This window comes from Mugil cephalus, chromosome 11, assembly GCF_022458985.1.
Source record: "Mugil cephalus isolate CIBA_MC_2020 chromosome 11, CIBA_Mcephalus_1.1, whole genome shotgun sequence".
Classification (NCBI taxonomy): Eukaryota; Metazoa; Chordata; class Actinopteri; order Mugiliformes; family Mugilidae; genus Mugil; species Mugil cephalus.
This window is the reverse complement of record NC_061780.1, coordinates 20,394,620-20,422,366: the sequence shown is the minus strand read 5'-3', so window position 1 is coordinate 20,422,366 and position 27,747 is coordinate 20,394,620. Positions and strand designations below refer to the sequence as shown.

The window sequence follows — 27,747 nt, the reverse complement described above, 5'->3', positions numbered from 1 at the left end:
TAACGGAGTAGAGGGGCCAAGGTCCACCCGCATAAAGCAGATTACGTGGTTCTCATCTTAAATCTTCCCGATCACATTCAATAAAGCCAGGATGTTTTTCCATAGATTTTTTTTTTTTTTTTTTTAATACTCTAAACGTCTCCAACCTGCAGAAAAGTAATTACACTTATGGATCCTCAAATTACTTCTCATATTGCAAGATGTAAGAAGATAACGGCAATGAATCAAACCAACAACAACAAATGTCAACTTTTTTAATCAAGCGTCCCAGACTTATGAACACCCTTGAGTGTAAAGGAAAGGGCCAAACGGTAGCGAAGCAGGAAAGAGGCCATCATTGCTGTGTAATTCTACCGTACCGGTAGCTGCTATGAGCTGCAGCCTCCCCATTGTAATGAATATACAGTGCATGAGTGTAGTGGAGCTGTCAGCTTAAACACAGAGAACACAGTGTGACAGGCAGCATCCTTTTGCCAACACTCTCAGCTCCACTCATCGCTATATTACACTCCCGGCCTCCACGGACCGGCCTATACACCACTCAGCTTTATGGGAAACTTTGCTGAGCGGCAGTTTTTTTTGCGTTTTGAGTGTGTGGGCATATCCAGGCTAGAACAGGAGGCTCTGGAAACCGCCCTGTCCTCCCGTTAACACTCTCCCCGTGTCGACTAATCACACCCCTGTTGTGTTGCTGGAGCAGTAATGTGGCTTAAATTCTTTACACGGCGGGATAATTCTCCCTTCCACAAAACCCAGGCGCTGAGGTGTGTCAGCGCTGACACGCGCTCAGTTCAATTAATATTCTCACAGCGTGTATATGACTGTTTCCATAGTGACAAACCTGGTGCAGACTTAAAGGGAAAAGGTGTTATTGAGGGGAAAAAAAAAAAAAGAGTGGCGAACCTGTCTGCATTATACAGTGGCATGTTCAGCTTGCGAGAATCGTAGTGTTTTGATTGAAAGGGAGCGTTAAGCTACCTCGCTGTGATAGCACCCTTTTACCACAACCAGCTACTGAAGTAAAGTCAAGAACGAAAAACCAATAAAAGTGAAATTCCAGAAAATAAGCTGAATTATCTTAAAAATATAAGGCGCTGCAGAGGACGAATCCACAGTGCAGCCTCTTTAAGTGTAGTTTCTGTGTTCACAAATAGGCTACACGGCAGAAGCAATTAGCCAATTAACTGAGAAGCTTATGGGCAGAAAAAAATTCTGAACCTAAAAATGTGAATGACAGTCCACATTGCCAAACATTCCCAATGCTACAAGCTCACAAATGTAATTTTCTACGATGTAGTGTCTTCAACAGACCTGCTATTCACCTTAGTGATTGGTTTTCTGACCCTTTTTCAAGTCAAACCTACCAACGTTACGGTTGCTAAGTTAGACAAACAGCAGCAATGTAGGGGTCTACTACCAAAAAATAAAAAAATAACATTGAACATCTGTAATAATGGTGTTACAGGGGGTAATGCAGTGGTCAGGAATCACCACCACCATCTTTTCACCAGCTTTCTGTTTCCATGTATGGTTATTTCTTGCGTCACTGTTTGTCTGACCTAGCAACAGTGCGGTTGACGGTCAGCAGGCCAATCAGAAGGCCAACAAAAGGACAAAATGAGAAATCTATGTGCTGAGGGCTATTGGACTGACAAATCAAAGCCATATGAGTAGGGCTGGCGAGAGGAATTTAATCAGACGGACTCATCAAATGAAAAAGAAAGCACTTCGATCCGCAGTTCATGTAGCTGCAACCTGGAGGTCCTGCTTTGAGCGGCACGGCTCCTAAACTCCTCCTACTCACTGCTGTCACATGCTTTCAGCCTCCCAGCGCACTAATCACACTCTGATTCCTCCAACCTTTGGCGTTAAGGTTATTGCGCTTTGAGCAATATTTCTTTCCAAGGCAAAGTTGGATGAGAGGATTTGTGTGTGTGTTGTGTGTTGTAATGAATGGAATAGATGAATTCTAACTCCGCTCGGACTGGATCGATCCCACTATTCATATACATAATGTACGCTTGCTTAGTTGCCAAAATAATAAGTAATGCAACATTGCTACTAAACTAATCTGTTATTATGTGCAAAAAAAAAGGCCCATTCTTTATTGTTTTTATGTAATCGGCTTTAATTATAATGTTAATTAGAATTTTGGGATTGCCTTAAGAGATGTTGCGGCACTATGCAGATGCAGGAGAAAACCGAGCGTCTCTTTATCAATTTACGTCGCCCTTTGGAGCCCTGGCGCTCTGCATCACGACAGCAACACTAACCTCTCAGGTTACAACTACAATCAATATGAGGAGAAGTGATGAGCTCAGCTATGAGAAACACAAACTCTGCATTATCAGATCTTTTTATTGAGCCAAAAACAAAGGGGCTTGTCAAGTGTCGGGATTTAAAGCCGCCAACTACAGGTGTAGGGAGTACACCTTGACAGAATCGCAATAAGTTGGAGGAAACTGGAATGATACTCGGATATTCGCTGTTACTATACCAGTTTAGTAACTAAGCACTGTAAATATGTCATGTCGGGTAAGGAAGTGGTTACAGTTCCATTCTGAACAGTGAACTGTGTGTTAAATCACTCGTCGTTTTAGCCAGTAAAAAAGAGTCGATAACAATGCATCACACTGCATTTTCAAAGAAAAGGACATGTCCAGTGCTGTGTGTCCAATAACGTTAATGGACATGGTCAAATTAATGAAAACTGGTTACAGCAGCCATATTGGATTTTAAAGGTGGGGTTGATGAGATTCGTCTGACTCAGAAATTCCAGTTCACTAAAAATAACAACATAACATTGAAAGCTGAAGTGAGGCCTGCCTATGCTAGTAAACTTGCCACAACTTGATGACCACAAACTAGCATTAGCTTGCAGTGGTTAATGTTGATTTCTTTGCAAGATACTGCTGTGCAGCTTTGGTTTTGTTTGGATTTAAACAATCGGATATGTTAAATAAATGTAGAGATGCTTGTAGGCTGTGTACTTTAGCACAGTCACTGTGCTAAGCTAAGCTAACTGGCTGCTGGTTGTGGTGTTGGTTGTAGATTTTCTCAGGAAAACAAGCAAATGAAAACCTCGTCCCACAAAAGAAAGCATCTATTATTTTTAATGAACTACTTGCAAAATAAACATACAGGACATGCTGTTCAATATTCTGAAAAGGGTAATTTTGCATGGCAAGGTATGATACTACTTTTTCAATAAAAAGTTGAGAACTGGAGACTCAATTGTAAGTGAGAACTTTCCATATTGTTCCATGTAAGTAAATGATCTGAAAACACCACCTGCCACTGAATTAAATAAAGGCAGTCGGCTAAGAGAGTTACGTAAAGTGCTCTTCTCGTCTAACTGCAGCCTGTAATGGCCACCCAGCAACAGAGGCTCCATCACCAACTTATACAGTACAGCTTACTTTCCATTTAGTCAGAAGCGTCTGCTGAGATCAAGGGGGAAAAAATGAAGGCAGCGTCTCTTCCAATTCATGTGCATGACTAACCGTCATGTCTCTTGCCTCGGCAATAATAATAATAAAACATCAGCAACAAACACACCAAGCTTGGAAGGAGATGAGGTGAAGAAGAAAAAGAACAATGTTTTTATAAAAAAGTAAGTTTTCTTCCCATCAGTGGTCATTTAAAAACAGAGGTTAAAACAAACAAGACAGGTGTTGATTGTCAAACATTTACCAGTGGTCACTGACGTCACTGAAACCGTAAAGCGGCTCTGGCCAGTGCACTTACTGAATCTGCAAATATTTTCTTAAGACTGTTTTGTAAAAGCAATTCCACCCATTGGGCCTGCAGCGGACAATGATTTTCCTTATCGAGCAATCTGTCAATGATTCTCTTTCTATCAATCAATTAATCATTGCGTCTTTTAAATGTCAGGCACGAGTGGAGAGTATCCAAAGTTTGCCGAATGTCTTGTTCAGTTAATAAAAAAGTAAAGAGAATAAGGTTGCTGAAAAATCCAGATGTTAACATTCCAAGATTGTAATTACATGTTTCTTAAATACAAGCAAATTAAGTTAATTAACCAAGCTGCTGTTTCAGCCATATTCACAAAGCCACACTTTCACACAAAATAAAGTAAGACCTTAATCATTTCATGCTTCCCACCCTGCAGACTGAGTCAATACGACTTGTTACTCGATACTACTTGCTAAGTTTACTTGATTATTGCAAATCAAATGCATGCACAGGCTTGGTGTGAGCATTTTCAAAGCAGTAGGGATTCACAAGGGCCTGCTTCTTCAACTCTTGTCCCCGGGCCATACAGTACAATCAGCTGACAGGAACAATTGAGAATGGGACTAGCTGTTCTCACAACAACCATCTCAAACACCATTTAGCCACTTCTACTGGCGTTATGAGAAAACCAGGCAGTCTTAGTGTAGCTAAACCCAACCCTTCATAGGAATCATCTGTGACCACTGGCAGCCATTTAAACCAAATCAGATGAAGCATAATCCTGATCTAGTTATTTATAGAAAATGGTGTCGCCAGGTGCTCCCCGTCTCATACAGGAGAATGACAGCATCATCAAACACCTCTCCACATTGACTCCACACTGCTTGGATGGTAAAATCAATAATATGACTGAAAGACATTGTTAACATGGCCAAACTAAGAAAGGTCCAACATACGAACTATACACATGCGAAACGTACACCAAAGCCTTCAAAACTCCCCTCTGGAAAACTCCTGTCGACGTCACTCTCAGGCTCTTCTAAACTCCAGGGTGTTATTTCGGTAAAGTTTCCAGACATCTCTTTTCAGTCGGAGTGGTGAAGACGCAAAAGAAGCAGCCGAGTCAGAACGGGACTTAATTACCTTCTCTTAAACGTCAGATGTGCTCAGTATTTGTGCCTCCTTTAAACACTTGCAATCAGTGCCGAGCATCCGTTGACATCGCTGACATGAAAGCTTTCAGGCACTTTACCCAGGCCCCCTCGCTCATCACAAAGTATAGATCTCAAGGTTTCCATGCTAACCTCAGCCTCTGGCTCTCCATCCCTCATCTGGATGTTTTTATTTCTAAATTGACTTCCTTTCTGCTTTTTTCTCTTTGAAGATTTATCATCCCATTAGCAGGACACGCCGTCATTATTTATGGGAAACATACAGTGTCCTCTGACTCCTGAAACACCGACAGCGATGGCTCACACGGACAAAGCATCCTTGAGAAGCCAGGGGCTTGAGAAGCAGTCATTAGTTCAAACCGTGGACGAGCTGTATGTGCGAAGCAGGTGTACTGCGCCGCGATCCGACGTTCCCACCGGGACTCCTGCCACTTAAGCTCCCCTGACAGAGCGTAATAGATCCCAGGAGTACATCATAATGGCATGCAGGGAGAGTGACATGCTAATACAAAATGCTCAAGGACTTTTTGGAAATTAAGGTGATTAAAATCACCTATAAAAGTGCCGAGAGCATCAGCAGATTGCACCTTCTGAATCATCTTGATAATTGCGGCAGAGTCGATGTCAGCCTTAGGGTGAATGTGAACAGTGACAAATAGGTGAGCGCCCCCCCAGGGGGAATGAACAAGTTCAATGTCGGGAGGACAAAGCCACTCTTGCACCGTGTTACCGCTGAATCATCTGCTGTTAATATACAATACGGGCAAACAATCTGTTTATCTGATATTATACAGCAAAGCTCATATTTGAATGAACCAGCAGTGATTCATGTGGGTATGCCAGTGTGGGACATGCTGGAAGTTCATTAGAAGAATGGTTATGAGTAGCATTTTTGCTCCATATTATTAGTAGTGTTTCAACCAATAAAAAGCTCAAATATAAATTAGTTCTAACCCAAAATAGAGCAGGAGAAATGAAACTATTTTCTATTTTCCGAAGCTGATCAAATCTTTGCAGGACTTTAAGCGACAATCGAGCCAAATAATCAGGTTTTGGTCATAACACACACATGCAGTCACTTGTGTGAGGTTTTTTTGAGGACACAGCTTTATTTTGAAAGGTCACAATTCAAACAGTTTTGGGAAAACTCTTCTAAGCGACAGCCTACACAATCTTATCTAGAAAATGTTGCTCAATATTTTTGAGCTGCACAGAGCTGTGACTTTGCAGTTTTTAGTTCAACAGAGATTATGCTATTAAGAGAACCTTTGAGATCAATATCAACGTTCACTCTCAGAAAATAGCTAGTTTTCACACGACTCACGTTGTTATTTGGCATCAGGCGCGTCAACAAATCCTAAAACTTAAGGGCGCTGCATCGACTGCTTCAGAAAACAGTGTTGATGAGAATCCACTTTTAAGAGGTGCAATCAAAAATCATTTGACAATATCAGGACTGAAAACTAAATAAATGTCTGACTGAAAACCAACTTATCTTAAATTCTTCTTCTTCTTCTTTTTTTTTTTGGCCGAATTCAATAGTCAAATAAAATAGAGAGAGTAAACCCTAAGAGCACACTGTTGTATCTGTTCAACAAGTCTTATCTCTCAGGGCATCCTGGGTAGAGATAAGAGCTGAGGCAGGATGTTCCGACGTGCAGGATTGAGGCATTCGATGCCTGCAGGTGTGGTTCTTGTCTATTACTGATATGACTCTTCATCTGAAATGTTTAGATGAGTCAATCTCATAGAGGGGTGACATAGAGGGGTAACAGAGAGAGACAGACAACCATTCACATGCACAAACAAATTTAGACTCACCAATTACACTAAGGACCATGTCACAGGGAGAACATGCATACTTCACACAGAAAGGCCCCACCAATGCTAACCACCACACCGCAGATCAATCTGCGATTACAAATTTGTTGCAGCCGTAAAATACATTTCAAGATCTTAACGTTTCCGGCTCAGGTGCCTTCACATGACTTAAACGTGAAACTCCAGTCATGTGAAACTCACGGCGTCTCTTTGATTTACTCTGCCATCAAAGCTACAGTTCTTATTGTTGAGGTAATGAGCGCTTCGCCCACAAAAAGGATTCTGCTCCAGGGAGTATGAGTTCACAAAAGGCTGTGCCATTCCCAACATGTCCTTCTCACTTCCACTACCCGACTCCTCGTCTAGTTAGTCTCCTCCTTTCCCACTAACGGGGCAGTAGCCTGCAGTCCACCCCTCTGCCTGTGTGTGTGTGTGTGTGTGTGTGTGTGAGAGAGAAGGGACTGCTAATGAACCCTACTGCCATCCATGGCGTTTCAAGAGCAGCAGAGCATGCATCTGATTAATCTTTGTCCTAATTAGCTCCAACAATTAACCTGCCTGCCACCGAGCTCTGGTGCCCGATGACTCCGCATGAGCTCCAAACCTCCTGTACATTAAATCAGAAGGGGCGAGACCGTGCCCTGGCACCGCAACTTCCTGTGTTTTCGGAAACCCTAATGAACCCTAATTAATAACAACAGCTTTCTATGTGCAATTTGGGCAAGCTCGCGCGGCCACAGAGCTCAGGGCGAATTGCGCTCTTCATTTGAATAGCGCCGCTTTAATTCAAAGTCAGAGGAGGCGCTGATGGGTCTCAATAAATTAGGCGCGAGAGGCAAAGCAGAAAGGGGAAGAAAAAAAAAAAATCAAATCTTCATTACCACGGAGATACTCCCCGATGTGAAAAGCCTTGAGGACATACTTGTGCACTCGATGGCTGGATGGTTTAAGAATGTGCTGCCTGCTCATCTGAAATATTTGAAATGCCTCAGTTGTTGCAGGGAGTGCGTACCTCTCAGCAAACCAGACAGTCAGAGTGAAATCACTGAGGGCACGCACTTAGCCGACTCTTTATGAATTAATCAGTTCTGCTATAGGAACTCAGACAGGAAAGATACAGATCATCAGTCCTATGAATACAGTGTCTAGCGTTGAAGTGTGTGCACTGCTGAATGAGACGGGACTTTGCATACTCAGACACACATGCACTTTCCGTAGTGAATTGTAAAACACTGTGCACAAGTCTTCTGCAGAGTTAGGTGAGTGGCGACGGGCCTCAGCTTTAAGCTTTATGGGAGCATAAAAGTTTTAAGGACAACATCTTTTATCCATAACACCATAACAGAAATGTTTTTCAAGTGGCTGTCAAAGAAGTTATTCATTAACCGTTCATATTTCATCTGACAAGGCTGCGTGCTGACAGCAACAGCAAGGCGTGTTTGAGAGCTGCTTTGTAGTCAACTCGTAATCGAGTTTAAAATGAAATACACGAATCTTTATTTAAAAAGTCCAGGATAATTCGTAGCTATGTTTTAAAATAGAAGAGTTTGAACGCGTTGGAACGCCCTTAAAGATGTGTATTTTAGAGACGGAAATACTGCGGAAATAGCAGGCAAAACTTTCAAAATTATCCAAGCGATAAGCGATACTTTCATCGTGGATCTACGCCGAATTTAAAAGAAGCACTTTGAATGCAGCTACTTTAAAGTATTTAAATGCACTTAGCGAGGTAACGTTGGGTCAGGCATCCAACGAATGAGGAAACTTTAAAAAAAATATATTTTAATTTGAAACTGGCACCACGAGCCGATGCATGCGCAGCTCTCTGTCCAGAGTTGACCACGAACGTATTCTCCAAAAAATATCCAACGCCGAAATGAAGAGCGACACTTTATTTGTGTTTTGTTGATATCGACACGTGTTCTGCTAAGTGAGAGAGAAGTGTAATTACGGAGGAAACTTTAAACTGCACTATTTTAAGGGGAGTTTGGCATTACGCTGTAAAAGGAAGCGTTTGTTTACAATCGAAATGCGCGTTCTGCAAACTATCCACGCACAAAGTAGAGCGATTCACCGACCTGTCCTAAAGTGGAAGGCGTCCCTGTCGTACGCTGTTCCGACGTGGTGCTCCTGGACCTGGACGGTCTCCTGTCCCGGTCCGGGCCACAGTCTCTGAGAGATTGCGTCCCTGACAACTCTCGCGCCGCTGCCCGTGATAGAATATATGAAGTCCATACCAGAGCTGCAGAACTTGGCAAGTCTAGCTAACACAACAAAGCCTTCGAAGTGCTGAAAAGCTGGCTGTCATTGCGCAACCCCCCCGCAGGTTCAACCCCGTGGTTTAACGGCGTCGAACACATTCCAAAACAGGAACTATTTAAAACACGTCAACCCAAGTGCCAACTTTTATTTTGCCCCTAGTGGAGTGAAGGTGCGTAGCAGTAACCTACTACATTAAACAGCCAGTCACGTTACCCACACGAAATAAATGTGTAATACTTTGGTTTAGTAAAGTTTGAACAATAAACTGTGCTTTTCTATGAAAATAACTCTTTAGGTACGTAGGCTATTAGATGTATTGGTTTTACACTATAATAACTCATAAACACAAATTTAATAATTTATTAATAATGTGGCTACCTTTTGATTTTCATTGCAGCCTTAACTCACCAAGGCCACATGGTACACACACCTTATTAATATTTAAAGCTGCTTAACTAGATCATTGTGTTATAAATCATACACCAAACAATTATGACCACTGACCGGTTATCTCTTCATCACCTGTTAGTGGGTGGGATATAACCGTCAGCAAGTGAACATCTTGTCCTCAAAGTCGATAAAAGTGGGAAAAATGGGCAAGCGGGAGGATTTGAGCGAGTGTGACAGGGGCTAAATTGCGACAGCAAGATGACTGGGTCAGAGCATCTCCAAAACTGCAGCTCCCGTAGGGACGCTCCTTGTGTGCAGAGGTCGGTATCTGTCAAACATGGTCCAAGGAAGGAGCAGTGGCAAACCGGCCACAGGGTCATGGCTCAAGAAGTTAAAAAAAGGCGTCAGAGTACAGTGCATTCCAGTTTGTTGAGTACAGCGCTGCATGTGCTTTGCTTACCTGAGGAACGCATGGCACCAGGATGCACTATGGGAAGAAGGAAAGCCGTCGGAGACAGTGTGAAGCTTTGGGCAGTCTCCTGCTGGGAGTATTTTGATTTAACTTTTTCCCTAAGCAATAAAGTTTAACATGTTTCTCTGCTTCAAACATATGCTTTTATTTAGACACTTTTATAAGACCTCCTGCTTTTCATTTGAAATCAATAATGAGTTGTTAATTAATTCTGCGCTGATTGCAGACAGACTTGCCTTTAGAGTCATGAAAAAAAATGAAAAAAAAAAAAAATCTTTACAAATAAATAAATGAATGCATAAAGAAGATGCAGCCCTGCTCAGCCCACACCGGTTTCCAAACTGCTGCTTGGACATTTAATTGCCATCAAGTGTGAGGCCTCATGGCGCCCAAGAGAAAGACATCCACCTGACTTGCCACCATAATATCATTCTAATAAATTGAGACTCCTCACGCCCGGAGCCGGAGTGCACCTCTGCGTCCAGACTGTAAGTGGCTCGAGGGGGCGCAGCGAGAACTCTGAGGCCATGACATGTAAGTCTTTAAGTGCCTGCTATCCAGACAGGGATCGGTGGGCGTGGAATTTGTGAACGAGTAAAATCAATGTGGAAAAGTGAAAAACGGACAGACCAGAACAGGTTAGAATAATTGGGCACAGGGCTCAGGTAGTGAACTAGAAAGGCACTGATGCATTATTCATCCACAGACAGAGCTGCTGTGGTGAGTCAGGAGTGTAAAGAGGCATCTGTAATGTTTCAGGTCCATTAGAGGAGTGATCAGAAATAGAGACGTGGCACAGCACTATTTTTTTTAACTCATTCACACCAGAAAAAAGTAAAGATGGGAAGACTTGCACAGATAATCTAGCAGGAACGGTGCTTGCATCCCGTTCCTCGTATCTTCAGGGGGTGGGCTGAGGTTGAAACAGCTGCTGGAATGGAGTGAATTAAAACAGTCAAGGCCACTTTCAATATTGAAAGTGCTCCATCTGCTGGTTCTTATAGGTACAGTGGCCTTCCATGTTCACTGGTGAAGAATTTTAGGTGAACATTAGCAGCAATTTCAGCAAAATAAATATTATCTCATAGGTTTAAATAAAGTCTGTTTTGACATTTTATTATTATTTAATAGACAAAAGATTTTATGCATCCTCTCTACACTACTCTGACCTTCTTCTATGTGCACCCAGAATTTACCTCTGTTGTACATGCTCACTACAATTCCCCAATGCCCAAAAGATTTTTTTGTCTAATTTGCAATAGCACGTACCATTTTACAAGCTGGAACTGGATTGAAGTTCAGTGATTTTCATCGTGTCACCATGCCTGTCCGTCTAATTGGAGGATTGCAGAAAAACATTTGATATCGAGTTTCGAGACAGACAAGTGGCAAAACCGGTCAAAGGAGTCTTTGTAAGCGTCTCTGCATAAATGTAACTGGAAGATATAAAACCCAGCTTTGACACAGATTCACGAGACACTTGATGGACTTTGGAGCGGACTGGCCCAGTTTTCCTCTCCGACCTTGCACGGGGTCCTGCTGGCAGTGTGTTTATCCAGGTATCAGACTGGCACAGAGCCACCCACGGGGGCCTTTGTAGCCGCATGATATACTGCGTTACTGCACAGCTGCCCCGAGCGGCCATCAAATCATCAATAACATCTTCGGAGGAGGTCTGACTGGGTCCAAGCTTCAACCGAATAAGGTGAGAGATACAGCGTGTAGCAGCAGTGCTCACTACATAATGCTCCATCTAGTTAAAAAGACGTAGTTACTCTGAGAACTCCTCCACTCTCTAATTAAACCGTAGTGTGACCAAAGAGGGAAAATGAAAGAATTCCCTGAGTGCTCATCCGACTACACGAGCATCACCGCATGGAAGTTATATAAGTTACTTTGTTCTACTTAAGCTACCATGACTGTGGTTTGTGTGTGTGCGCACGTTTCCTGTATTATAAAGAGACTCTAAAGCCAATTAGTTAACTGACATTCATTATGTTGTTATGCTCTTCTGAATATTTGCAAATTAGACGGTTGTGTGAGGCTGATAGAGCTTCATAGCATAGTATTTATGATATCCTAAAGGGATGCACTCCCCTTTGTGCATGTGTTTGCAGCACATGCACAGTTTCCATCATCATCTTTCTTGTTAATTTTCCTCCATGATCGGATCAGCATTTGAGGGCGCAGTACAAGTCAGGGAATCATTCTCTTTAATGACTTAAAAGTGGGAAGGTCTTGTTGTACAAGTACCTGTATTAAAAAAAAAAATCTCCCGGTGTCAGCAGCTGCCAGCAAAAGCCCTGAGAGGGCCTTGTGCTTTGTCACCGTCTTGGAGCAGGCACTGGGGAGCAAGTGTTAATCTCAGCAGTTTCCCATTTAGAGGCAGGTAGGCTGAAGCCTAATCCTGAGAAGAAGAGCCCTTTCATTACGGAACAAACATGCCGGCCACTTGGGAGCCGCCGCTTTTCCCACTGACTGACAGAAATTCACGAGCAACGTTACATAAGCAGAGCCGAAGGAAGGAAAACGCTGGTGTGTGCTCACGTATTAGCATGTGCACAAACACACACACGTGCTGTATGCACACTTTTCACACAATCCCAATCTGTCCTTTCCTTCCAGACATTTCCTGTTTACAGTGGGAATCACTGTGACATAAACGCGGCAGATCGTTCACTCATGCGACACAAATGCACCTGCTGGCAAACACAAACAAGACTTGCAGCGCCTGGTAATTGGAAGGATTATTGAGGTATGCGAGATGGCCTGATAGTTTTCTCAGTAGTAAAAAGGATCTCACGCGGCATTTCTCGGAGCATCTGCGGACCCGGGGAGTAAATACACAACGTTGCAACACGCGTCGTCCCGTTTCACGAGCGTTCTGCTCCATTATCCCGCAGGTCGTACAAGATGACGACCAATAAAGACAGTCGGCTGCCTGGAAGAGTCGGGCCGAGGCTTCCGCACAATGGCAGCAATCACAGGTGTTTAGCGGCCCTTGTCACCGAATCCCACCGACTCTCAGGCTTTTCCACCGGGAAAGTGAAGCTTCACCTCTCAAAAGCCTGTGAGCGCGACAACAGATGAACATGTTTTTCACTCTGGCAGCAGGACGCAAATATTCATGAGAGGAGGAGGAAACGTGAATCGAACGTGGTGTGGTGCCTGTTAAGACCGGGACAATGCCAAGCTGAATCACCGCATCATCCGAGGAAATATACGGCCGTTTAATCACTCGCCGGCGCAGTTACGTAAGGCCTGGCTGTTGTCACTCAAATGTTGTTTGTCATTTGTCTTTATCGTACATTTCTGAGCCTGCAGCATCTCCTATCTCGCAGCTTATGCAAGCGACGCAAACATTTCTGCAGGGCTGTTTAGCCAACGCGCCATTGGTCAACACCGGCACTGGTGCTGGTGCTCAACGGCTGGTTAAAATAATAACATTTTAGAAAATATGCTCATTTCCTTTTTCTGGAATACAAACAACAGTCTCCTGATAATAAGATGAGAGGATCAATACCACTCTCAAGTCTATCCAGCTAAATCCAAAAGGCTTAGCATGAAAACCAGAGGGAAATGGCAATCTTGGTCATGCATGTTCAGGGTCATCTCTGACTCAAAGCTACTACCAGAAAATGATTAGAAATTATTGTTTCCGTCAGTGTTACAGATCCAGCGTAAATGTGCTGTACGCACAGTACTGTAGGTTTACTAGCTCTCTCTCAGTAGATAAATCATGATCTCGGGCCAACTTTTGTGTTGCTCAACACTCCACGAATGCAGCAAATTTATACCAATCCTCTGTGCGAGCATGCTCCGAATGTGAATTATTAAAATGCCATTAAGATGTGTCACACTCGAAATGCATGCATGCTTGCAAATTGATTTATTTTACAGCGCTGATTTGGTAATTTAATATGTGAAAGCAGGCAAGTAGTGCAAACATGAAAGCCTCTATTAAATTTATTTCTCAAACATAATCGAAATGTGTTTTTCTTTTTCTTATCTTATGAATGAATTTACCTGCAGATCCTCCCACAAAGATGATTCTTTTTTTCGCCCCATCATTCAGGGGGTAACTGGGAAAATGGAGCACATGGCACCTGTGTTTAAATGTGGGTCCGGTGGTATTACATGTAAATAACAAGATTAAAAAAAGTCCAGTGTTACGTGATTAAAATTCCTCCATGACAACTGACAACGACTCCGCCCACGGTGAGGCAGAGAGAACAGTTTAGGAGGTTTGGACAAGTAGTCTTAGCTATCTGTCAAATTTTCCAGCAAGGTCAAAAATGAAGCCCCAGGCTCACGCTGAAAGTGATGGGAGATTTGTGAAAACTGGCATCGAAGTACAGAAAACCACGGGCATAACCACTGGGCCGGCAGAAAATGAGAATAATAGCAACCAATTATTTCTGAGTCAACCTGCCATCCCACTCCCAAATGCCGCTGAAAATGCTCACAAGTTCTTGGTTTAGGGTTCAAGGTTTAAAGCAGTCTTGAGCAATTTCCACAGAACTACTCACAACAATTCGCGTGCATGAGAAAAACAACAACAACAACAACAACAACAAAATGGTTTCTCCTTGCTGTATGACAGATTTGTGAAGCAAGGGTCAAATATATCACCCCAGAAGTGGATCTTTTGTCGCTGTGAGATGTACAGTGAAGTGCAGACTAGGGACTAAATGAGCTCCATATTCACTGAGGGGGAGGAGGAGGAGGAGGAAATAAGCTTCCACATTTTAGCCTAATGCCTCCAGCACATACAGGAAATGAGGACGTGACAGTTGAGGTCCTGTTGCACCATCAGGCCTGACGCTGACCCGCCGTCGTCAACAATTCAACCCGCTGTTATTGCCTGGCTTGTGTCTCTGGACAGTTCTAGTGGGTGGCTAGTGGTGATCGATGAGCGGTGGCGTCAGGGCGGGCTATCTTTCACCGCTACTTCCACCGCCCCCGCTCACGGTCATCTATCCTCCGTGGGTGTCTGCGCTGTCTGAAGCCGTCCCGAGAGGCAGGGTGGCCCCGGCGACAGATGACCACTGCCTTGGGGCGGGAGGGGGGGGGGGAATATCCGTCTACTAAACGGAGCTCTTTCAATATCTTCACCGACCTCTTCTCTCTTCACACACTCATTTCATTCTATTCCCTACCGAGCGTGCTGCACGACAGGCCCCGGAAGACGCTTAATTCTTCGGCGCGGAAGAAGAGAGAAGGAGGATAAACAGGATAGAGGTACAGTAGATGAGGAGGGAAGAGAGGGTGAGGGAGGAAGAGGAGGGGAAGGGACATGCATCAGACATGCACCGCTGCTCTCTTCATACAGGACAATTTAATAAAATAATAAAGCCGAGGCATTATGCTGAAGGTTGCGCTCACAATAAACCTGACAGGGAGACAGAAAGGGGGGGCTAGACACTGTCGGACAAATAAACAAAACAAAAGCTGTTATGTCAGCGACCACTTTACTATCTACGCTGAACCCTTCAGAAAGAGTTAATTGCTTTCTTTTAAAGTCAGACACAGTCATATATTTCATCATTACCCTAAAAAGCCTCTCATGAATCACTTGGTAACAACAGATTGCACCACAGGAGCGTCCCCATCCTGGCAGGACAGCAGAATCAGACAGTGACCAGATACACAGCGTGGGACGGGAGAAAATTAAGAGCCGAATGGACGCCTTAAATCCGACAGAGATGCTAAGAGGTTGCGTGACCTCTCTGTCTGCTGTAAAACTGTCCTCACCCCGGACACTCTCCATCTATCAACTGATATCTCTCGTTCCACAAGCACGCTAAATTGGATAATGAATCTCTCCCCTCCCTGGGAGATGCAGTTGATGGATAATTTGTTGTTTAAATTACGAGCAAGGCACATATTGCATCACTGGAGGTGTGAGATGTTAGCGTGGTTAAATGGATGGCACCTTTTTGGAAGAGTCCAAAGCAGTAACATGAGTGAATTAAAATCCAGCGAAGACTTAATTAACTGTGCGATGAGGGACTCATTAATAAGAGTGACACTGACTCCGTTAATGAAACATCAAATACGGTGTCAGTCTGTCGATACACAGGTTATGATACAGCAAGGGGTTATTAATATTTTAATTAATAGCCTCGGTCTCATCTACCAAATGCCCTGAAACACCTTTTTCCCTGCAACTGCTGGAGAATTTCAGGTTTCTAATTCTAACAATGACAGGGACACTTTCAAAATGACATTCTTTGTAAAGAAAAAAAAACTTTATTGGAAAAAGTGTCAATAAAGTAATTTTTATAAAGAGGCAGAGATGGTGCGACAAAACAAGAATGTGAAGATACAAAAAAATAGATAAAAGAGAGAGGACAAAGAAGAGAAACGTTTGATGTTGATGTATAAATAAGAGTAGGGATGTGGTTAGCTTAGCCAAGAATAGCGCCTAACTCTCTAACTTAACCTGTTGATAGATTCACTAGGAAGGGAGATACACTAGACTTAAGCTGGGCTAACAACATTATGACTCTAGCTTCATATGGCGCCAATTCCCTCTTGTGTTGTTGTCATTTAAATACATAGAGGCCATGGAATTAAATTTTGAATCCATTGCCTTTGTCGCTTTTCTATTAGTGGATACATACAAATTCAGCAGCCACATCTTTAGTTTATACCTTTACCATTTGTACGTTATACGCTCATTAGCATGCTAACCTGTTTTTGTCAATAAGTACGTTAATATAAAGGGTTCTTTTTAGTTGTATAACATCTATGAGTGAAATACTGATATTCCCAAAGACTTCTTTATTGTTTGGCTTTAATATGTCCTACAATGATTTACCTGGTAGTTAGCTTGCTAACCGTTAGCCTCGGTGGTTTCTAGTTGTGAACAGGTAGCTTAACTAGCTACCAATTGATGAGTTCCATTAGAAGGTAGGATAAAGTACAGACTTTTTTTCATGAAAGTATTCTTTTTTTCTTTCCAGGACGAAAGATGAAACATGTTGAATTAGAAAGTGTACTCAGTGACTCCCTGAACTTTTCCACCAATTCCAGCCTGCATGGTGCCATCCCCTCCATCTCACCTCATCACTTCCTGTCTCTCTCCACAAACACCCATCAAATAAAGATGTATAAAAGGAAATAATAAAAAGTTATTCAGGATAGCAGAACAGAGGCACGCTTCGACGCGACATCGTGACTAAACAATTTGTACATTGTCTTACTAGCATCGCTCTTCTTGGACAAATGACGACGTGAACACGCGTCAATTGAGCCAACGTGGCAGATTAATGCCCACAGCGTGTACTTTGCATGTCTGCACAGAAGACTGATATTGTACCTGAGGCTTCCCACTCAAGAGTCTAAGCACCGAGGCCAAGCAGACGTGACCCAGCATCCGCCAAATACTGTGATTAATGTGATGTATTTTTAATTCCATCATGTTTTGGATCTGTACATGAATGCAATAACACAATAATCAGAAAGTGCTTTAGAACTGAAGGCATAAACAGATTTTAGATGAGGCAATAGCTGAAACAAAGACAACACACACATTCTTAATAACCCACTGGAATTTAACTGAACCAAATTGAATTTTCCAATGACAAGAGCCATTTTTAAAGATGTTTTCCCTAGTAATTGTATCCGAACGTTCTCCCATGCTGTGCTTCCAGTTATACTTTGTGCAGCCAGAGTTGCTGTTCAAACCTGATGTATGTAGCTTCTGCCGCTACCCTTTTTGTGACAGTTTCCCCGAACCCTGCCATCCAGTGAATGTCCAGAGCAATGACCCGTGCGGAGAAGACAGCGCACTGTGCTGGCCGGCTAAATCTTGTCCTCCAGCTATTCTTCCTCTTGGATAAACCGGTGCATGGCAAACGAGGCCCTGGAAGCATGTACTATAGAAAGTTCTACGCATTTTAATAAGAAGAGCTTGAGGAGCAGGAGGAGGAAGGGAAGCAGGGCTCAAGGTGGATGTGGATGAGTTGTAACCATGCTTGAAGCCCAACTCCAACCATGTTGGCCCGGATCCAACTCTCCCATCTTTTGTTGTCATATACACCGACAGGGTAAAACCTTCAAGGACAACTGATGCTTCAACAATTAAACCCAGAAGCACTCGAAGCTTAATGTAGGTTGCTCGCTCTGCAATGACACACATGTAAAAAAAAAAAGGAATAAACTCCTCAAGAGGGCTGACCACATCAGGTCCAGCTTTGTCCATCATCTATTGAACAAACCATTGTTTTGCTAACGGCATAGATCCAAGCACGATTTTCATGTGGGGGGGGGGGGAAGCGCAGGAATGACCGGATCAAGGATTTACATGGTTATGAGACACAAATACTGAACTATTGATTATTTTATAGGATTATTAGAGGTATACTAATGTAATGTAAAGTAGTTGGGTGGTAAGAGCCTCTTGAAGAGTTTCACATCATTATTAATTCAAAATTAGCAAAAGACAGGACAAAGACTACCTTCTACTTATTTGGGTACAGGCACTTGACATTTACAGGCATTCAAATGCCACTAGCTATGTCCCACTGACTTTAGATGAAGCAACACTTTGGTTTTCATATTAATTATCATTAACACAACTTGCGGCACTTAGGTTTTTCAGATTCACAACACTGCTACTAATCAGATTCCAGTGACGCTGAAAACGCAATTAACCGTTATGTAAATATCATCCATAACTGTGTAATGATTTATCTGCTACTTAAAGGCACCGACTAATAATGCTGACATCTCTTAAACACGGTCTTTTCTTTCTGTTTTGAGTAGGTGCATTAGACACAGACAAAATAGAGACTTTTTTTTTTTTTTTTTAAATAATAGGAGCCATAAATTTATGACTAAAAGGGAAACAAATACCAACAGTTATGTGAAGTGGCAGATCTTATTTTCTCTCTGCTGTAAAATGAATCAATAGCTGGGGCCGGTCCTGGCGTTCGACAGTGGAAAACTGCTTACTCTTCATTTGAGGCATATGTAATCAATCCTAGCCAGAGGATGGCTAGAGCCCCTTCCAAACTAAGTGGGGAAACAGTGGGATTACTATCTCCGTGGCATTTATAAATTGAGCCCAACGAGGAGAGGGCCACCGAGAGACTCCCGTTCGACGTAATTACACAAGCAGGCCAATAAATTCCGGCTCTCAGATCTTTTACAGTAGCACTGCAGTAAATTCAGCTACCTTTCCTTTCCACTGCGGAAGGAAATGTTAATGCTCTGGTTGCTGCTTAAAGTAAATTAAAAAATAAAATAAAATGACCAAAAAATAAATAAATACATAAATGCGGCCGTTCTTGCTACAAATCTCCGTGGCTAGTGCTCCCGGGCATCGCTGTGAGTCAGTGCAGCGGTTCGGATCTACACAGCGTTGACTCATACATGTGACAGCATAGGACGAAAGGAGGAGACAAATCTGCATTTAGTACCCTTGAAGCAGGTGAACGTAAAGCGCTCCTGAAGTCCATCTAACATCGTTCCCTTTTGGATGCACAAAGGACGCGAGAGCTGCTTAAAAGCACAGAACTGATTTGCGGACCGCATGCATCGTCGTCGTCTCGGGGGACATTTAGGAATGACAAATGTCGGACAAATACATATAAAGGGACATTTGTGGCGGGGCTAGCATCATACAGATCTTCATGACATTGAGACAGCCTGAGGATAAGTGATTCTCTTGATTCCCAAGCGTGTGCGTCCTGCATTGGTAAGTCGTCGGGTAAACAAAAAACCTTGACCTCCGCTGTAATTTGACATTTTTGCAATATTTTCCTTATCATTTTAGATAGCAGCGTTTTCTGTTAAGTATAGCAATATATACAGTACATGATAAAACTTTTTTCTTTTCTCCAAATGACACTGGGCTAAATGGATGTTCACCTTAATTCACTCAAGATTTTCCTCTGGATGTAACCTGGTTACGGTGAGATTGATGGCAGCAGAGACTACCATGTGCACTTTCTCCTCCTCTGGGACACACACATACATGCACACACGCACACACACAGACACAAAAATAAGGCCTGCTCAAATCAGTCAGCAAGGCTCTCAGTCAGGCTCCGTCATAAAACAACACTCTTGGTTCTTAAAGCTTATCTGGAGCTTATCGTGCTGTTTTTAAACCGAATCGCCTTTTGTCTCCTATTATATTCAGTTGCGATACAAAACAAAACAAAGTCCCAGACAGCACCACGCAGCGGTGATTAATTCCAAGCAGAGCATCCAGTCTGGTCTGGATAAGAACGCGGAACGAGCTCGGGGAATAATAAGTACAGAGCAAAAAGTCAAACCCTGGTAAAAACAGAGGTGACATTCTGCGCCTGTGACCAAGTTAGTGTCAAAGTTGCTCCATGGCTGTCTGGGGATGACTAAAACAAAGTATTAACCTTTGTGGAGATGGTGCCTCGGCCCGCCCGGGTTGCTGAACCGTGCACGCCTGTCCACCTTCCTCATACTGCAGTGTACATCTTAAACAGAGCTGAGGTATGACACGCCTTAAAGCCGACAACTAGGATTCACCCTCACGCCTCATGCACACTAGTCTGCAACCCCACGAAACCTGCAGACGCTGCAGGCACGGACACAAGATGCGCCAAGACAAAGCTCATCACCGCTGCATTGTTTAGAGCGCAGAAAACAAAAATCCAGGTGTATCAGATATTCCAATTAAAGTTTGAAATAACAGTGTGATTTGACTGCCTCAGCTGCCGTTTGGCATAAATGCAGCTCTGGAGGCATGCTGTTGTCAGGCTTTTCTTATCAACAACACTGTGGGCTCCACCACTTTCACAGGATTAACTGTGCAGGTTCTTGTACAGTGTTACACAGACTGCCTTAACCCCTCTCTCTGCGTGTGCAGAGACTACCAAGTGTGTGTGTGTGTGTGTTAAATGTCTTGTTTTCTTGAGCCACAAGGCGAAAACCTAAAGATAGTCAATTTACTGGAATACAAGACAGAGAAAAGCTACAAATGTGAGGCCTTGCAAAAGGAGGTACTCTGTATGCTATAAATGCTAACCTCTGCCTACATCCGCATGACTTAACTTGTCTCCATTTCCCTCAGGTTGCTGCTCGCTATCACTATTGAGTCAACATGCAGCGTCGACCACTGACGGACACGGGGGGAGGAAAGGAAAAGCCAGAGACCTCAGCAAGGAAAGCAAGGCACAACGAGGAAGCAGGGCTGCGTGGGGTAAGTGCACGGGAGAGAAAGCCCCTTGACTAGATTTGCGGTGGGGCTAAGCTGCCTCCTGGTGCTGCTTGACCAGCCTGCGCCGCCGAGGCAAGAAGGCTCGGGCTTATCTCCGCGCACACAAGCAGCACTGCTGGCAAAAGCACCGTGGCATGGCTGTGGGTGCTGCTGTCAGACTGTGACGGATAGCTCTTGCGCTCTCTCCCCTGTTGTTTTTGCGGTTATTCTGTCTCACAAACATCCTCCCCATCCCTCCATCATCTTCGCTCATTCACTCTGGGAAGACGACGTAAAGGTACAATATTAACGCGCCATTTCCCATCTCATACTTAAGGAGGATTTCATAGCGGTAAGGAATGATTCAGATTGTGATAATTGTAACGAGAGGGAGCAGAAATATTGGTATTTTGTAAGACAAGGAGCTTAGACCAAATCAATTTTCACATTTGCACGCTGGAGGCTATATTTTCACGATCAGGTGCGGTGTAACGTCGTCGTGTAGAGCTGGCTATCATTAAGGAGAGGAGCAGCAGTGACGCCAAGAAGGATCACATATTGATTATAATACACCTGATAACAAGCCTTAGGATCATCTCTAGCCTATTTTCATAGGTTTATGTAAAATTTAAGACATTAAAACACTGGACACGGTGTGCCTACATCAGGATGCAGTTGTTGTTTTGTGTTATCAACCCAGACAGAGAGTGGGATGAATCGGAGCCCGAGAGAGAAGCACATCTGTGGGCCTGTTCAGACCTTGCATTAAGATCAAACCCGAACTCCACACAGAGACGCCCCAGTTGGCCCATGAACTCAAAACCCAGAACCTTCTTGCTGTGAGGCATCAGCGATAACCACCCAGCCGTTACTAACTAAACAATAAATAAAGATAAGTAATACATTATATTTAATATGAGTAACGGAGAAAATACCACTGCTTGTCAGGATCTGTTTTCATTTGTATCCATTTCCTGTTTTACTTTGTGTTCTGTTGTACCGCTGTTAGAGTCACCTCATATTAAATAATTTCATTTGTGAATTCTTACTTAGCTTATGTGCCTAATGTGTCTCACTCCCCTTGTCTTTCCTTAGAATCTGTGGCTTTGGTGGTCAGAGGGAAGAAAACTTTCAGAATCACACCGAATCCTAACTTTCACATTCCTGAGGTCTCAAAACTGAATATAATTAGTGCAAACTAACTCACATACAGTTAAGAATTAAGCGAGGCTGTCACATGAGTTCGAAGCCTACCTCAAAGAACATCTCACAACCCACAAAACACATCACGCTCCCTCTGCTCCGCTCACTCAAACCTCCTCCTTATTCCCAGAACCAAACTCAGGAGCATGGTAGATGGGCCATCTGTGTTGCTGCCCCACACCTGTGGAATGCCCTTGCTGACATCTTGGGCACCACAATCCACTGAAAAAAGTTCTTATTTTCATTTCTGTTTCCCCAAAATGAGATTCCTTGTTCTTAACCTGCTTTTGAGATCTTTTGATGAAAAGGGCATTATAAATAAAATGTATTATCATTATTATTATCATTATTATTAAGTCTTCCCTAGCATTTGTGACAATTAAACCAAACTAGCTAGCAGAAACGCAACAGCTTCTTAAGTTATTCCGTTTCTATAGAAAAAAAAACAAAAAAAACAATACAAAACAAAAGCAAAGGTTAGAGGGATGCCTCTGCAAGTCTGTGTGTGTGTAATTGCCACCGCCAGCTACAATCCGGATGTGTAACCACCAGAGATGTGCCACCTGAGACAATTACATCAAACGCAGTAGGAAAGCAACACGGGTGTACCGCCCGTGGCACTGGCTATAACTGTCAGCTGCTACAGTGATTAGCCACCACGCTGTGAGTATGCAGCTGCTTCAAGTACCGTCGTCAAGGACAGACATGGCTACGGGTGTACACTCGCTCAAACAAGAACAACTTGCAGAAGTAAAGCAGCAACAGCGACTTAACACCTGACACTTCTTTCGATCTATTGAATAGCTGCTAATGGAATTTCGGCCGCTCCCTTTCGTAAAACTGCACATCAAGCAAGGCTTGATGTGAGCTTGGTTGAAGCTTGCAGTGAGTTAGCATGTGTCCCCCCCCCCCTCCCCAACACCCCACCTCCTCCTCCATCGATGGGTCTTCGCCCTGCAGTGTGAATTCAATGAATAACTAACAGGGGGATAATCAGTCAGAAGACGGAGGTGGCAGGGTCCACTCTCTGGGTTTCAGGGAATGCCGACACATGTGGTTCCACTTGTTTATTAGCATTTCCCGTGTCAGCTGCTGGCTGGGGATGCACTGCTGCGTTTGCAGAGTCAAGCGTCGGTGGCAGCATGCAAGGCGCGCGCACTAACGGATGTAGCAGGGCACGTCGTAATAATTTCACACACGTACGGTTTGTCTTGTTAAGAGGAAATTATTCATGATGGATCCTGATGAGACCTCAGAACACGGTCTGATTGATTGGTTTCCCAGTTATACAAGTCTGATACTGCTCTCAACGCAATAAAATTTCAAAATCACACAGTCAATATTTTACTAGTTCGCCATTTATTAGGCCAAAAGCTATCAAACTTAAAGACGAGTCAAAATATGAAAGAAATGACTCAGGCTAACCCTTTAACATCAATGATCCAGTCATCCTTGGGTATATACACACACATAGATGAATGAGGATTTCTGCAGCCTCTCAAGAGTGGAAGTAAGTCTGACATGAGCATAAGATGATTAAATGCTTCTCCTCAAGACCTCAGCCAAGGCTGGTGCCACAGTTTGTTGCAATCTGTTGGTGCTGTCCGTCTGTCCTTGAGACAGATTACCCTTCTGTCTGTAGCCCCCGGTCAGACACTCAGGAAATACAGAGAAGAGAAAGAGAAGAGCAGGAAATTCAGGTCAGGTTGTGTGAGTGGAGGGACGCAACTCTCCTCTTAGAAGCCATTAGCTACAGTGACATGCTGTAAAGGCTCTCCCCTACCACCCATAATATCTGCCCATCTCCTGCCTGCCAGTGCACGCCCAGAGTAGTTATAATCGGTCTTAATAGTTAAGTTTAGTTGACAACCAAATCAGACCCAATTGTGTGGTAAAGAGAGAAAATAAAGAGACAGAACAGAGCATGTACAGCAATGAGAGCAAGGTGCAATCAACCAGTTTTCCCATGCAATCGTCGCAGGCAGGAACACTTCGGTCACCCTTAATGAGTCTACGGTTGAGGCTGTGGCTGTGTTCATCTCCTGTTTGGCAGAGCTCACTGAGCTCCAGAGTGCAGGCTAAAGGTTGGTTATAATGATGTAAAGGTCAGACCTGGCAGTGGGACCCGCAGACTGTCAGACTGAGAGTCTGGGGAGAGCTGGTGTCAAGCATCGCAGCCCTCTCGGGATTTCTTTCCTGTCGTCTCCTTTTTCTTTCCAATTCTTTGTCTACTTTCCCTCCGGTCCACTCTTATTTTTCATTCCCGCACTTCCTTTTCCACATTCAAACTTTCCTACCGTGCATCTAATTGTATCTTATCGACACTGATCAGGTATAACATTATGACTACCTTCCTAATATTGTGCGGGTCACCCTTGTGCCTCTAAAACAGTTGTGACTAATCAGACAATGGACATGGACCTTCTGAGGGTGTTGTCTGGTGTCTGGCAACGGGATGTTGTTAGCGGCGTGTCCACATATCCACTGTGCTAGCTTCGCTGCACTGGCTCCCAGTTGCTTTTAGAATAAAGTTTAAAATGTTACTGCTCTTTACGGCCTAGCTTCCCCCAGTACTTGACAGAGCTCCTCCGGATCCACGTCCCTACTGAGATCTTCTAATGAGCTGCTACTGGTAGCCCCTAAACAAGGCTAAAAACCACAGGTGACTGACCCTTTGTGGTGGCGGCGTCCAAGGCTCCGGAACAACCTGCTCCGTGAGATCGATCAAGGTTTTTAAATTCTACCTTAAGAGATACCTCTTCTCCCTGGCTTTTAATCTAATTTAAAGGGAGACGCCACCCCTATGTCAAATTTAATCAATCATCGTATTCCCCAGAGTTGGATAAGTGAGCAGAAGCATTTTTAAATCAGTCCAGTCAGAGTCATAATCCAGCAGTGCAGCTGTTAGCTTAAGCGCAGCATAGGCACTGTAATGTAGTGCTGCCAGTTAGCAAGTCGTTTGCAAAAGGTCAACACCTTGTGTTGTTGTCCACGTTTTTTTAGTGTGAAGCGATTTCGTGTGTGTGCCTGTGTGTGTCCTGCTGGGGACGGCATCAGCCTGAGCCCCATTAACATGTTTAAATGCTGCTCCTCATCCCGAGTTAAAGGACACAGCAATGACTGTCGCACCAAAAACTGAAGAAGGCCATCAACACATCAACCACCGCTTCTCCTCAGTGGTTGGAGCCTCATTGGCCCGGGTTATTAAAGTGTCTGCTGTGAATGTGTCACGTGCCTCTAATGACAGGTCTGTCGGAGAACTGGCAGACAAGCACAGCAAGCTGCCTGCCACAGTATTACTTTCCCATTAGAATAAATTAGCATGACTATAGCAGCAGTGTGGCCTGGGTCTGACCACACACACAAAAAAATGCCACAAGGCTACGCTTAATGCATCCCATCCAGACAGAAGCTAGAGAGATGGGGCGCTCACTAATCAATGTCTCATTATGTGATACAGCAGTGCAAAGGACTCGCAGATGCAGCATTTCTAGTTATATGCTGAAAACTTGATTTGATTGTGGCGTATCTAGGTCAACGCTATCCAGAGCAAATTATTAACTGCGGTGACTCATGCTTTAGAGGCTTGTACAATTTGTTACTCTGTAGTTAAAAGCCGTAAAAGAAAGAACAATAAGTTGCAGTCATGCTTCATTTAATGGCTGAACGCCCGTTACTTCCGACCCTGCACTTTTAAAAAGAGCCCCCCGATTGCCACTGAATGGGTAAATGGATGATAAGAGCAGGCTGAAAATATCAACAGTCAATCCACCTGTCCTGCCAAGCTTTTATCCCACAATTTCCCCGATTGATCGTCACCGACCGGGCTCATGCGGATGACCGCGGATCAATCCGTTCTCCGGTCGATGCCTGGCCTACAGGGGCAGAGTCGATGCGAGATGACTCTGTAGAAAGCTCATCAGCCTGTGACACCAGCAGACACATGACCTGAGTGACGGACCTTCACCTACTCAGTGACGCACTGTGACCCCAGTGTGACATGACTCGGCCCTCTCCGGGAGGCAGAAGGGCCACCACGGGCAAGTCTGAATTTGCTGAGAAGATTTACTCGAGTTACCTCACGCTGGACGCTCAAGGACATAAAGTGGAATTCAAGAGGCCCCAAGAATTTAAATGTGGGAGCTGCAATGGGTCAAACAGAAAATTCTGTATTGGTCAGGAAGAGCCAATATTCTCCTTTAAAATGTAAATGACAAACATGAAGTCACATGTTATGCTGAAAGCTATAGTGTGGACACTTTTAACATTTCACATAAAATAATAAATTATACTCAAGCCATGAGAAAATGAGAGTAAAAACAATTCTGATTAAGCCTAAGTACTAATCTTCACCATGTGATCCCTCTTTATTTCCCAGTAATCTACATCAAAGGTCTGAATCCAGCACTTGTGGTGACAAACCTAGAGTTACAAATGAAACCAACGTTCTCTGCATGACCGCCTCTGTCAGGCACAATGAACCAGAACACAGGAAGCAATGTTGATGTTCAAGATGAAAAAGACACTTGGCTTTCAGAAATGGAAAAGAGCATAAAGCAAAATAAGGTTGATGAGGACAAACGTGTATTGCCATTACTTCTCCTTGTTGGATAGGGATTAAAGAACAGGAGAGACCGAGGGACTGTAGTTCATAGCCACCTGTCACTTAGGGTAGTGTTTGTGTAATAACTCGCATCACCAGAGGTGGGAGACATAAGTTCTGCACTGTATCATGTTAACCCATGTCTCTTAGAAGTGCCATTTCTACAAAACCACGTTGAAACCAATTATGTTTTGAAAGAAATGTAACAGCGGCTAAATACATTTATCTATTAAAATTGTTAACTGACATACTGTGTCACATGTACGACCCATCTAGGCCAGACCAGACACCCCCATCCCCAGTAGGATGCAGCCAGACACAGGCACACACATGAATGATTAAGGAACAACTCAAAAATACATTATACAACAGGTAATTCCGACCAAGCAATCTGATTGGTCAATAACACATTTAGAACGTGCTCAAATCAGCATTACAGCAAGACTGACTCATCACTAAATATATTGCTCCACCAAGTCTGTGGCAACATTGTATCCATCTCCAAGGCAACACTGTAACTGTCAGAGTTGGAGCAGGAAACGGCTGAAAAATACGCTACAAAATAAATTGGTTTGGTGTTCATTTCGATTTATTTTGTGGTCATAGTTTCGATGAATGGTTGGAGGAGGATGAGAATAACCAAAAAAAAAAAAAGAAAGATTTGTGCCTATTTTGGATGAAGAACTGATTCAAATGGGTTCCATTACACATAGGAGTCTACTAATGTGACTGACTGTGTTCCAGTTATTAGTCAGACCCCATTTATTTCCATGGAAACGGGAAGCAAAAAACTTCAAATTTTGAGAGCAAAATGTCCATCAACATGAATATATTTTTAATTATACGCTTTATTTTGTTGGTAATTGTTGTATAATCACAATATAACCCTTGAGGGCGTGCTTAAACATAATTTGAGCGTGCTCAAATGACGTTAAAGCAC

General features: G+C 43.5%; 1 protein-coding gene across 6 annotated transcripts in view; it reads right to left on the bottom strand.

Annotated features, from left to right (window-relative positions):
* Window positions 1-27,747, bottom strand: part of oxr1a (oxidation resistance 1a) — a 152,195-nt gene that overhangs the window by 52,703 nt on the left and 71,745 nt on the right. Inside the window, exon 1 of one of the 6 annotated variants that reach the window (XM_047597905.1) lies at window positions 8,768-9,063. The exons of the other annotated variants lie outside the window; for them this stretch is intronic. Coding sequence (XP_047453861.1) covers window positions 8,768-8,924 — 157 coding nt within the window. The 5' untranslated portion in view covers window positions 8,925-9,063. Of the gene's footprint in view, window positions 1-8,767; window positions 9,064-27,747 lie in introns of those variants that run through there. 6 annotated transcript variants of the gene reach the window in all.